Source organism: Sceloporus occidentalis, unplaced genomic scaffold (genome assembly GCF_023333645.1).
Source record: "Sceloporus occidentalis isolate IW3139 unplaced genomic scaffold, rSceOcc1.0.p SCAF_5, whole genome shotgun sequence".
NCBI lineage: Eukaryota > Metazoa > Chordata > Lepidosauria > Squamata > Phrynosomatidae > Sceloporus > Sceloporus occidentalis.
Genome location: NW_028316985.1, coordinates 19,854,558 through 19,868,856, shown reverse-complemented (window position 1 = coordinate 19,868,856; position 14,299 = coordinate 19,854,558). Strand labels below are relative to the sequence as shown.

General features: G+C 42.7%; 1 protein-coding gene across 1 annotated transcript in view; it reads right to left on the bottom strand.

Moving 5' to 3' along the window:
• Positions 1 to 14,299, bottom strand: part of LOC149311734 (sodium- and chloride-dependent GABA transporter 2-like) — a 61,481-nt gene that overhangs the window by 18,774 nt on the left and 28,408 nt on the right. Inside the window, exon 6 of the mRNA XM_089527801.1 lies at positions 13,365 to 13,497. Within this exon, the coding sequence (XP_089383927.1) occupies positions 13,365 to 13,497 (133 nt within the window). The remainder of the gene's footprint in view (positions 1 to 13,364; positions 13,498 to 14,299) is intronic.

Here is a 14,299-nt window from a genome sequence, read left to right as displayed (position 1 = left end):
CAGCTTCTGCCACCACTGCCTCCTTGCTCCCTCCCCTTCCTCTGCCTACCTTTCCCACCTGTCTGGCAGCCTCTTCTGGATCTGGAAGGACCAGGCTTGGCAGGGAAGAGAGGCAGAGGAAGGGAAAGAGTACGTGGCCACTGAGGCTTAGTGGACAAAGAAGGAGATACTGACCTTGCTCATTGACAACAACTGCGAATGAGCATATGTCCCTTCTCTGTCCACTGAGCTGCACTTCTCCCCATGGTTTTGATATCTGGGGAGCAGTGGCATCAGCCCAATTAGGATGTGACCCAGTGCAGCCCACACACCTCTAGTGACACCCCTGGAAGCAAACTGAAATATTAACAGTATCCTGTTGTCAAGCCATTCCAAGCTTAGAAGTTAAACCCAGCACTTTCAATCAGGCCCAAACAGGGCAGTCTACACCAGCCAGACACCAGTCTACTCTGGGTTGCTCCTGAAGTATTCTGGCCACTGAGCTGCCCCAAATCCCCGCTGTATTTACCTCTGCATTTTGCGACAATACTAGGTGGGCTATTTACGCAGCAACCTGCTGTGCCACCCACTACCACTGCTGGCATGAGTTGTTCCTTCTCATGGCTGGGTGCCTCATTGTGACCTCGGAGGGACTGATTTGCGCCAGCAGTGGCTGTGCAGGGTAACACAATGGGACACTGTGTAAACAGCCACCCGGCATCACTCTCGAATGCACCACATACTGTTTGGATAATAATAATAATAATAATAATAATAATAATAATAATATGTTTTATTTATATACCGCTATTCCAAAGATCATAGCGGTGAACAGCAAGTAAGCTAATTTGCCCCCAACAGTCTGGGTACTCATTTTAGCGACCTCGGAAGGATGCAAGCCTGAGTCGAGCTTGGGCCCTTTTGCTGGTCTTGAACTCGCAACCTTGTGGTTTTGAGTGAATGGCTGCAGTACAGGCATTTAACCACTGCGCCACCAGGATAAACCTTTTTAATATGATCCAAGGCAGGTAAGGAGCAGATTCGAAGCAGAACTGGCTTCACATCATGAAGACAATCTGCACCGAAATTGGACCTTTGGCCCTGTGCATTGAAGACAGGTTGTGGTGAAAGGGGGAGTGGGGAGCTGGTTCATTTGGATATCCATGATCTTGGAAACCAACCAAGATAGCAAAGCACTGGCATGACACAAATGTAAAGTTTATGAACATAATTACAAAACATGAACTAATGAGGCTTCCCTATGCAGCCATATCATTGGTCGCATGAACCCCAGAACACAAAAACCAAGGGAGCTTGAACCTCTGCAGGTTAGACGGTGGATGCTGAATCCCACTTCCAAAATGACTGGGCAATATTAGACCACCAAAGCTCCTGTGTAGTTGAGCTGTTCCAGGAATTATCAGAAATGCACTAATAATCAAACGGGGGAGGGGGGATCACGATGGCCTCATCTAGAAATAACTAAAGCTGCATGCAGTCTAGCCTATCTTCCACAAACCTGGGATCCCTTTCTTGGTTTATCACTGCCATGTCAGATCCTATCTGTATGAAGTTGGAATCTTTCTTTCACCACCAGTATGAATTGCTCTTACAGTGGGCCCTTGGTAACTGCTGGGGTTTGGTTCCAGGACCACCTGTGGATAGCAAAATCCATGGGTGCTCAAGTACCATTAAATACAATGGCTTAGTAAAATGCTGTCCCTTATATAAAATGGCAAAATTAAAGTTTCATTTCTGGAATTTATATATTTTTAAAAATATTTTCAATTCATGGATGGTTGAATCCACAATGAATCCATAGATATGGAGGAACAAGTGTACATTGGTTTACACCTTGATTAATGGGAAAATTGTGCTTTTTGTCCCAGCTGCAAATGGAACAACAGGAGCAGTTGTGCCAAGACAACCTCTCATCCACACAAAGTGCCCACCAGTGCAAAAAATCTTTCTAAGAGGAACTGTATGAGCTCCTTCTTAACTGGGGACACCTTTCTACATGAAAAGCACCTTTGCCACTGAACTGCTGGCACATGTTATTGTTTAGTCCTCAGTTCACAGGGAATCACTGAGCTTTTACTGAGCTAGCTGTGTCTATTTGTTCAACATCTTTCCATCCTGAGGCTGCCAAAAAGCAAGCAAAAACAAAATTACAGTTCAGCTAAACACAGTACATATCAATGTACTGCCTCTAAGACAAAAGCACAGACCTTTTGTTTCTTGTTTTTCCTCTTTCCCTTTGGGGATATTCCAAACAGGATATTATTATTTTTTGCCAATTTTTTTCTGGATTGATATCACACAACCAGATAGAGGTTGTGGGTCATGTAAATTAGCATCAAATATGCTATCATATACTAAGTCAAGAGTAGAAAAGTATTGAAATCCCCCTTAGATATAAAAATGGTAGAATTAAACATGCAGAGCTTGTTGGTAGCTCTTGCCAGCCTCCAAACCCCAGAAATAAGGTGCTATGTGAACAGTTACATTAATTCCAGGGAAGTATAAGCCATAAGGATTGCCTTATTTCAGGTGTAACCTGAATTACTGATCTCTTAGGCTATGTCATCTTGTCACTGTGTACCATATACATACCTTGCAAGTGTCCCAATCTGATAGAAACAGTACCAATTATTCCTCTAGTGTCCCACTTTTTCAGCTGCTTTTAAAATGTCCACATTTTTCTCTCCCCCCCCCCATTTTCCCTTGGTCTTCAGCATATTTCAGTTGCTGCAAACTGAGTTCAAAGTGCAAACGTGGTTTATTCTCAATCAACTAAGCCATGGGAGGAGAGAGATGGAGGAATCCTGCCTTTCACAGTAGGCTCAGACAAAAGCAAAATCCTACCACCTCTCCTAGTTTTATGAGTTATTTAGCTTTCCCTGTCAGACAGCTATGGTTACTGTTATAGTCAGTGATGTTGAAGAAGCTTGGGTCCAGGCTATTTGAAGGACCATCTCTTCTTTTATGAGCCCATTAGAGCTCTAAGAACATATTGAAAGGCTCTTCTCTGTGTCTCACTGCCTTCTCAGACTTGTTTTGTGGGAGCAAGTGCCTTTTTGGTAACTGCTTCCAGATCTTGGAATTCCCTCCCTCTCATGAATAAAATATAAATGAATAAAAGCATCCTAACCATCATCATCAGATGGTTGCTATTTTCTCTCATGCTGTATTTTGTGGTACTAAATGTGTGCTTTTTTAAGTAACTAAGGCCCAGTACAGACTGCTGGAAAGTGGCAGTCTGGGGCTGATTTTAGGGCTCAGGAATGCGGAACATCCGCACGCTCCCAAGTCCTGCCACACACCACTGGTGCCATCATGGCGTGGCCCCATCCACATGGGGACCACCATGATGACGCAGGCGTGGCACAGCATCCTAACATTGCCGTGTCATGCGTGCATCATCAGTGCACATGAATGCAACAATGGTGCAACAATGGCACCTGGCACATGAACTAAAAAGAACCTGCTTTTTTTAGCAGGTTCTTTTTAGTTCTGATGGAGGCCACGCTGTTTGGTTGTTGCAGCCTCCTTGCAGCATAAAAATGGGCGACTACAGGCCGCCCTTTCGGGGCAGTCTGTCAAGCCCCTAAAACAGCAACTACTTTACTTTCCAAGTGCTGGCCTGCATTTTTCCTTTAAAAAAACAACGACCACAACTACAAAACAATCAGCTTTTATACTTATTTGGATTTACTGTTTGTTGCTTAGAAACAACATAAGTCAAATCCCTTTTAAGCCAAACTTTTTTCTGTAAAGATCAGACCAACATGTTTTAACCCCTTCAGATTGTAGAAGTGAGCCAAACATTTCTGCCCGTACACAAAAACTCTTTTCCTGGTCTATATCTCTTTTCCAATGGTGGGGCGGGGGGGGGGACTAGTCAAATTCAGTTCTATGTGCCCTTATAGAGTAGATCTCACTGAGGTTTTAAATATGTGAGTTCTGTCACTTCTAAATGTTTGCATGCTTCAATGTGCCAATGCTTCACAGTCAGAAGGAGACAACCCTCTGAACTCTTTCTTTCTGACAGAAGCTACTATCTGGAGGAAATTATTCACCTGTTTATTTGTCTGAGTATAGAGGAGCATTATTATTATTATTAATTATATCCTGCTTTTAAAAAAAAATGGGATTCAAAGCAGCACACAATTAAAAAGTAAAATACAGTAGGCCCTCCAGATTCACTGGGGTTAGGGACACAGGACCCCCATGAAATCCTCACATTTCTAACATTGCAGAGAGAGAAATTATTCACACCGAGAACTCTATTTGCTGTGTTTGCCTTCCTTTCTTGCATTACTGTAATACTAGAAATTTGGGGAATGAAGGAACAATTCAGTTTGGAGTGCAGAATTCTTATTGGTGGGCAACACCATAATTCCAGCCCATAGTTATTCCCCTGGGGGGGGGGGGGGGAGGATTAAACTGGTTTTTGAATGACAAACATTGTTGTAATGTACTTTCACTTATCTATTTTCCCCTTTACCAATTTTCCTCATAGCTAACATAACTTGCTTCCGAGTCTTGTGCTCCTAATTTATTATAAAAGAACTCCTCAAGCTGTCATTGAAGACAGAAACCACTTCTTGTGAAAGTAACAAAACTTTATTTAAGTAGGTCAAGGAAGGATAGGCCTGGAGCATTTAGCTATAATCACCATCTTAAAGCAAAACTTCACACACAGCAAACAATGGTTCTTCTACCCATACCGTGTCTGCAATGCAGAGTTTTTTTGTTTGTTGTTGTTGTGTGCCTTCACGTCATTTCCCACTTCTGGAGATCCTGTCATGAGGTTTTCTTAGCAAGATTTGTTCAGAGGAGGTTTGCCATTGCCTTCCCCTGAGGCTGGGAGCATGTAACTTGCTCAAGGTGACCCAGTGGGTTTCACGGCTGAGCTGGGAATCAAACCGTGATCTCCAGAGTTATCATAGTCCAATACTCAACCCACTATGCCATTCTTGCTCTACCCTCATCTTAAATATTAAATTCCCCACAGTGATTCACCCCAAATATTCCAACTGTGCTGATTTGGCAGGGACAGTCCCAATTAATCTTCTCCTTTCCCACTTTTTCAACTGCTCTTAAAATGTCCCAGTTTCTCTCTCCTTCTCCCACTTTCCTACATTGTTCGCAGCTTACTACAATTGCTGCAAACTTTAATGCACTTTGTACTCAGCAGGAGGGAGAAGGTAAGAGTGGAGGCAGTCTTGCCTTTCCAAGTTGACAAATTGCTGCAGTCTCTCCTAGATTGTGTGATCTTCCTCATTAATACTTTTTCCATCTTAACCACATTTTGATGCTGCTTGGCCCACAAGTGTCCCAGTTTCCATCTGTGGGACACTGGAGGGTATGTTACCTTACTAACAGGATGGGTCCCCTCCAACTATGTTCAACCAGCTTTTGACTCATTTGCATTAGTGAAGGCACTGCATTTTTCCTGCAGAACAATTCTGCTCTTTTCAAAGCCTGTGGGATTCTCTACAGAGTATTCTGTCTAGCCATCGGTCAGACTAGACGCACGCCTCCATGCTTAGGTAAGATGACACTGTCGCACCAGGTGCTGTTGTAAGGTCCATCTTACAGTGCAGGCCTTCATCTCCAATTTGAAACAGTTTGTTCTTCCAAGCCTTTGGCCCTTATGGCCTGAATGAATATAGAAAACTGTTTTGCACAGGTGTAAATCCTTGGCCCAGATCCAGCATTGTGACCATGTTGTTTCAATGAAATGATAGCAGATGTTTGGCTTAGACAGAATTTCTCCTCTTCATCCCCTAATTTTAAAAATACTGTTCACACTGACTTTATTTCTAGAAAGCCTACTGTGATCAGAAACATTGTTCTCTGCTGCATGTTGTTCTACAACAAACATGATTTTGTTTGGGTCCGTTCCACATGCCTTTGCCAAATTATTTGATCCATTTGAAGGAGACAGGTCTCCTTTGAGCCTTTCATCATCTCTAGAAGTGTCAGCTCTGGTTTCTGTGAATCCTAAGTGTAGGAAGCATCTCTTCTTGTAGGATGGATAAAGCCAGCAAACAATCCACAGTCAAAAAGATCTCCGTAATGTCATCCGTCTTCTAAAAAAAATGTCACTGGTTGTCTCTGGCCTAAAGCAGCCTCTTACATAAATGATTTTTACTGTTGAGTTAGTAATCAATTAGAAAGTTTAAAATTAAATTAGTCTTAGATACAAACTAAACATGACACAAGAGATCTGATACCAGATCATCCAACTTTTTAGATTTTCTGAAAAGCAGCTATAAGGAACTAATTAGATATGGCTGGCAAAGATGAAAACAGAGGTGCTTAAGCATTTCCTCAGCCCATTTCTTTAACTTATTTCCCCTCTTAAGGGTGCAGTTGACTTGAAATGGGGAGATCAGGATGATTTTGTCCCTTTTTACTTCTTTTTACAAATAGTAGGGTTGTCAAGCCAAAGGAGAGAAGAGGTAAAAATAAAAGCTGTCTTCCAACTCCACAAGTGCAGACTAATTACCTCCACCCTAAAACCTACTGCTTTTAAATCTTTTTTTTTACAAACCCAGATTTAATTTAATCACAGATAGCAACAGAATCATAATCATAATAGGATCCCTAATGGAACAGACCATATACGTCTAATATAGGGGTGGGCAAAGTGTATGCCCCCATCCAGATGATTTTGTAGCCCCTTGACACATCCAGAATCCTCAGATTAGCCTTTTTCTGGTCTAGTACATTTTCCTATTTCCCACAGTGCATAACCAGATTCCTTGTGGAAGCACATAAGCAGACCATAGCAGCAATAACCCTTTCCCACTGCTTCTTGTTACTAGCAAATGGCACCCAAATAGCCCTATAGCTTCTGAAACCTACCTTCGCATACCATCACCACAATCATCCATAGCCGTTGTTTCTTGCATCTCATTTAGTATAGCCCTTGTGGTTTCTGTGTACCTTCAATGTGTTTCTGACATATGGCAACCCTAAGGTAAGCCTGTTTTGGGGTTTTCTTGGCAAGATTTATTCAGAAGGGTTTTTGACATTGCCTTACTCCGAGGCTGAAAATATTATTTGCCCAAGGTCACCCAGTGGGTTTCCATGGCCAAGTGGGGATTCAAACTCTGTTCTCCAGAGTCATATTCCAGCATCATTACACTAGCTTCCCCCTGCTTTCCCATACATGTAAGCCCTTACTTACCAATAACTCACAAAAGGGCATCTAGATAAGACAGGTGTTTCTCCACTTGGAACATTTCTATACTCCACTGGGAAGATCCCCAGTTTACAGGATCTTTCTCATTTCCTCTCTGTGGTCCAAAACACACTGCAGAAATAATTCAGTTTAAGACAGCTTTAACTGCCCTGGCTCAGTGCTAGGGAATACTGGCACCAGAGCTCTCTGACAGAGAAGGCTAAACATCTCACAAAACTACAGTTCCCAGAATTTCCTAGCACTGAGCCTCCACTGTGGAGGGCAGTTAAAGCAGTCTCAAACTGGATTATTTCTGTAGTGTGTTTTGGCCCTTAGTTACTTTAATCCAAGAATCCTCCAGTTGAAACTGGGTGCAAAAAATATGGGATCACAAAAACAGAGTTAAGGGGTGCATTTTTGAGGTTTAGAATCAATACTGCAAGATCACAGCTTTCCTTAACCAAAACCCACATTTTTCATTCATTTTAACAGCCTATTTAGAGTAGGAAGGGTTATTGTTATTTCTTGTTGTAGTAAGGACGTTATTGTCATTTCTGTGGTTAATCATCCAAGGATCTACCAGCAAATATCCGTCTGTATATTCTACCCACCTCCATCCCTTGCCATCAATGGGTTATTTTAAATGAACCCCAATAGCTGAGATCTAGCTGTAACATTGTCTAATATATGTCAGTGTCAAGGGGCTGCAAGAGGGTTAGGAAATCTGCAAGCCTCCAGATGTTGTTGGATAACAACTCCCATCATCACCTGCCATTGGCTCTGCTGGTCAAAATCATAGAATCATAGAGCTGAAAGAGACATCAAGGGCCATCAAGTCCAACTCACTGCCATGTAGGAAGACACAATCAAAACACCCCCAGCAGATGGCCATCCAGCTTCTGTTTAAAGACTTCCAAAGAAGGAGACTCCACCATATTTCAAGGCAAAATATTCCACTGTCAAGCAGCTCTTACTGTCAGGACTTTCTCCCTAATGTTGAGGTAGAATCTGTAGTTTGAATCCATTGCTCTGGGTCCTCTTCCCTGGAGCTCTAGAAACAAACTTGATCCATCTTCAGTATGACATCCTTTCAGATATTTGAACAGGGCTATCATATCACTTCTTGACCTTCTCTTCTCCAGATTAAACATACCCAGCCCCCTAAGTCAGTTCTCATAGGGCATGGCTTCCAGAACTCCAGAGCTGATGGGAACTGCAGTCCAACAACATCTGGAGAGCCACATATTCTTCACACACACACACACCGTGCTTCAAGGATTATAAATGCACCTGTGTGTCTATCCATTCCTCTAGAAAGATTGTCTTTCCCCTACTACCTAAATCTTCTTTGATCTATTGGCCCTTTCTGAGTTTTGAGAGAGCACTTTCCTCGTGTGCCATTTCCTCACACAGCGGGAGCCCAGCATGTGTTGGAAAGCCAGAGATGTTTTTGGTCAGTGCACTGCTGAATGCAAACATAGCATTCCTCTTAATTAGTCAGAGTACATGAGTTGTCCTGGTTTATTTACAAGTTATTCCACATTTTTTTAAAAAAATATTTATTTACCCTAGGTTACATTTAGACAAAATAATATTTACATAGAGGTACCTCCCAAGAATGCAATTTAAAAAATACGTAAAGAGAAATTGAAAACCAAGCAAAGCTAGAAGTGAAAGAAAGGATTTGATTCAAACACACACACACACACACAGTTATTGTGATCATTGTCTGGTCAAAACTACTGAACACTGAAAGTAATTTTTTGAATTGACCAAAGTAGAAGAAAAAATACTGGGATTTATTATCAATTTCTCTTTGCAGTGCATGAATTAATATAATTTTTGCAAGGAGGTATAGGTTTCCTGGAAATGTACTACATCAGAATGCAAGGGACCAACAAGTATGTCTGAATGCTCTCCCATTTAAGACTTATGTCACACCTGAAACCTAAATCCTATCTGAGCATTATTAAGTCAGATAGACTAAGCATGTAAGAATGAACAGTGCATAAGTCCCCATGTCTATTATCAATGAGGACCAAAACTCAGTGAAGAGGAGAGACTTCTCCTTGCCTCCCATACTACTCAAAACACTGATTTTCCAGTTGAGTCTACACATATGTTGGGCACCAGACCTACATTAATCACTCTAAAAGATAGACACAAAATTTGTGTGCTCAGCTTCATTTTGCAGGCAACACATGCTTCCATATTAACTGGAATGGTGAATGTACTTTGTGTTTTAGTATGAAATTTAAAAGAACTGCCCAAGGTGGCAGATTTTAACCCCAAATTAGTTTCAGCACCTTAGGAAGTCTCTTTAAAGTTCGTACTAAAACCCAAAGCAGATTCACCATTCCATTGACATGGAAGCCACCAGCTGCTACTGCTCAGACAGCCTACTTTTGAACCAGTCACTTTGATGCTGCATGCATGAGCCAGAAACTACTAGCTTAAAAGTGCCTCTAGTTAAATCAGCACATCCATTTCTCAAATGCCAGTTCCTTCTAGGCAAAATGCAAGTTCATTTCTTTAAGTGCCATCCCTCTGTTCAGGGAATCTGTGCCAAAGATTTCAAGCTATCATAGTTTCCAGTTTTAGAAGTGGGTTTTTTTTGTTTGTTTGTTTTTTTGAGTCTCAGTCACACATGCCAGCTTTGCTTACATGGAGCATATGCTTCGTAACACATTGGGTTTTCACTACATCACATAATCGGCAGCACATTCAGTCTTGTTTCCTGTGCTCTAAAGAGGGCCAAAGCCAGGACATTTGTCTGTCTGAGACAAAGAACTTGAGAGAATCAACCCTTCCATTAGGCAGAGTGAGACAACCATCTCAGGAATCAGATTTCGAGTGTACAAAAAGGCAAGGTGGTTTTAATTGTTTATTTACTGTTGTGTATTGACTGCAACAGGCAAAGGGCTCAGACAAGGCTGCATAGTATCAACCTATTTATTCAGGACTAGCCTGAAGGAAGGAGACTCCGCCCTCCGTAACTGCCATCCGCCGGCCTGAGAGGGAGTTCACCAGGCAGGTCCAGCTCCATCAGGACTAGCCTGGAAGAAGAGACTCCGCCCTCCATAACTGCCATCCGCCGGCCTGAGAGGGAGTTCACCAGGCAGGTCCAGCTCCATCAGGACTAGCCTGAAGGAAGGAGACTCCGCCCTCCATAACTGCCATCCGCCGGCCTGAGAGGGAGTTCACCAGGCAGGTCCAGCTCCATCAGGACTAGCCTGAAGGAAGGAGACTCCGCCCTCCATAACTGCCATCCGCCGGCCTGAGAGGGAGTTCACCAGGCAGGTCCAGCTCCATCAGGACTAGCCTGAAGGAAGGAGACTCCGCCCTCCATAACTGCCATCCGCCGGCCTGAGAGGGAGTTCACCAGGCAGGTCCAGCTCCATCAGGACTAGCCTGAAGGAAGGAGACTCCGCCCTCCATAACTGCCATCCGCCGGCCTGAGAGGGAGTTCACCAGGCAGGTCCAGCTCCATCAGGACTAGCCTGAAGGAAGGAGACTCCGCCCTCCATAACTGCCATCCGCCGGCCTGAGAGGGAGTTCACCAGGCAGGTCCAGCTCCATCAGGGCCAGCCTGGAAGAGCCCTCCCTCCAATCCATCTGCCTTGGTCCAGGCCTCAGAGGGAGAGAAGAACCACTGGACCTCATCCCCTTTCCCTCCATCATTCCCTTCTCCTTTTGTTTCATGTCTTTTAGATTGTAAGCCTGAGGGCAGGGAACTGTCTGATTAAAAATAATAATTGTAAGCTGCTCTGAGAGCCATTAGGGCTGAAGGGCGGAGTATAAATACCTAAATAAAATTAAATAAATAAATAAATAAATAAATTTATTCAACCTATATGCAGAAAATAACATATGCACACCAAGCTTAGACTCAGAGGCAGGAGGAGTGAAGACAGGAGGAAGGAACATTAACAACCGAGTATATACTAGACGATACAATAATAGTAGCAGAAACAAACAAAGACCTAGAGTAATTACTGAAGAAAGTAAAGGAGGAAAGTGCCAAGGTTGGATTAATGCTGAACATTAAAAAAAATGACCACAGAAGATCTGCAATAATTCATCCTAGACAATGAGAACATTGGAATAGTCAAAAAGGTCTCATACGTTGGTTCAAATATCAAACAGAATGGAGACTGCAGTCAAGAAATCAGAAGAAAACCAGGACTGGGAAAGGCAGCTATGAAAGCACTGAACAAGATCATAAAATGTAAGGAAATAACCCAAAGACTAAAGTGAGGATAGCCCAAGCAATTGTATTCCTCATCACCATACACAGATGTGAGAGATGGGCAGAGAAAAAAGCCAGTAGGAAGAAAATCAATTCATTTGAGATGTGGTGCTAGTGAAAATTACTAACAATACCTTGAACAGCCAAGAAGACAAATAAATGAGTCCTAGAACAGAAAGCCAAGATAACTAAACTAAGCCTGTCGTACTTTGGCCACAACACAAGGAAAATGAATCTTTAGAAAAGACAATGATTCTAGGAAAGGTGGAAGGCATTAGAAAGAGAGGAAGACCAAATGCAGATGATTAGACTTGATCAGAGAGGATGTGGGCCTGGGACTGCAAAACCTGAGCAGAGAGGTTGAGGCCAGAAAGTCTTGGAGATTTCTCATCCACAGGGTCACCATGAGTTGGAGTGAACTCGAGGGCAGGTAACAAGGTAAGTGTTAACAACAAAGCAACAAAGCTGAGAACAAAGAAGGGAAATGGGAGGCGGAGACTATGAATGTGGGAGGGGGAAGCAGGGACGTAGCCAAGGGGGGGGGATCTTGGGGTCCGGACCCCCCCCTTCCAATAGAAAAATGAATGGTGTGTGCTGCTGCGCCACTGCACCCAAGCCCCATTATAATGGTAGCACTTAGTCTGGACCCCCCCTTCCTAAAATCCTGGCTACGTCCCTGGGGGAAGTATGACATTTTAATAGCAAGTGGAGTAAGTGTCACCCCCTCCCATTGACCTCCTCCCTTACCTCCCGTTTAACTGAATTTAATTTCAGGTAAATTACAATATCATGTGCACAACCAAAATGTATTTACACTTACATAGTTTCATGTGGTAAATTTAAAAATTTGGTAAGATGTGAGGTTTTTAAAGAAAATTTTAGAAGAATTACATTAAATATAAAATTTTAAAAGTTTATTTTTTTAAAAAAAACTGGATCTCTCCTTTCTCTTCCCACAGAGTCTTGCTCCACTCACACCATTTCTTCAGCATTTAAAGGGACACAGGCAAATGCCACAGTCTCTTTCTGTCAAAAGGCAGATGTTTGTTAAGCAGTGGTATTACCCCCCCCTTTTTTTTTTTTTTAGGGTGTCACTACTGATGCTCTTGGTTTTAGATACTTCAGTTAATCTGCCTACATTTACAGAATGTTTGTATTCTCATCTTACTACTGTTGCTAATACTAAGTAGAACCCTGACCACCCTTATTTCTATGGGGAACCCCATGCCAATGTCTTATTTCCTATACGGCAAACAAAAACATTGAACAACTGAACTCTCTGCTATGAATGTTGATTCCATCCAGTCTAATAAGCACACTGTAGTTTGCCCTATATCAGGAAAAGACTGTTTTCTCGCTAAGATGACTTTTCATATCCATCTGTTTCTTAGCTCCAAACACAAAAGTTGCCTGGAAATTGCTTAGGGAGAGTTGTTGTTGTTTTTTTTAAACCCACTAATGAGCGCAATCCAAATGACAGCAACATATTGTGCGAACAGGGGAGGAGGCAGGCAAGATCGCATAATTAAGAGGCTGTCTCATAAACATCTTGGCACACAGCACACACACACACACATACAAAGCCTTATTCATATTGGCTGTTAGCCACATTAGCCTGTGGTCATGTGCTTTCTTCCACTACATACAGGATTTGCCACATGGCTTTTTAGCATCTGTAATAGCATGTCAGAAGCCAAATCTTCTACACAACCAGTTAGTACAGCCTTGAGCAGGTAGGAAACCAATACAGACTTCGGTTTTGTGCCACCACTGGACACAGTGAAATGATTGCATGAACTTCCTGGATGTTTCCCTGCTTCTGGACCCTAGGGCATATAACAGCTCTGTGAGACAATAACAAAGCAATGGGAAAGTGCCCACTCCTGGTGTAAGATCTCAGTTCAAAGGCCTGAGTTGTGCCTGGGGGTAGGCGGCACTTACCTTGCCAGTAGATTTCACTCCTTTCCAGATGCAGAAGTAACAAATGATCCAAGCCAGTAAGAGGCAGAGTGCCAGCTCCCAGCTCACACCCCCAAGATGTTCTATGCCATTTGAAATGTGCAGCACTCTTCTCCTGTGAAAGAAATAGAAACTGACTGATTCATTTTGGGTTCCCTTGTAAACATCAAAAAGAAAAGAAAACAGCAACCAAACTGCCTTGCCACATTCTCAGAGTACCCAATTTCCACATACAGTGCTTCACAATACAGGCCTCAATGATGACAGGTCAGCGCAAAATGTATTGGTTTTAACTTCTTTTTCAGAGTCTCCAGGGAAGGAACAAAATCTTGGGATAGGGAGCCAGGGAATTTGGAAAGCTTAGAATGGTGACATTTTTTGTGGAGTATGTTTCGGTATGTTTAGCCCAGGGAAGAGAAGGTTAAGAGGTGACGGGATGGTATATTTGAAGGGATGATATATTGACGATGGAGCATGCTTGTTTTCTGCTGCCCCAGAGATTAGGACCCGAACAATGGATGCAAACTACAAGAAAAGAGATTCCACCTAAACAGTAGGAAGAATTTCCTGATGTTAAGAACCGTTTGATAGTGGAATTTGGGGCAATGGATTCATAGTTGGGTTAATGAAGCTATCCTGGGGGAAGGGGCAAGGGGCTAAACCTATTTAAGGATACAGTTCAGCATTTTGGATAGCAGAATCAAAGTCTGTACCCAGATTACCCAGAATAATATCCAGAATGGATTCAATGCTACCCTACTGACATCAAAGCCACCAGGCTCCACTTTTCCTATGGAGCCCTGGTGGTGCAGTGTTCTTAGTTCTCACCATTTGGCCTGGGAAATGTTTGTAATTGTAGCTGAACAAAGTAAATTTTACAAGCTCTGAAAGCAACATCTAATTTGACCAATTCCTGC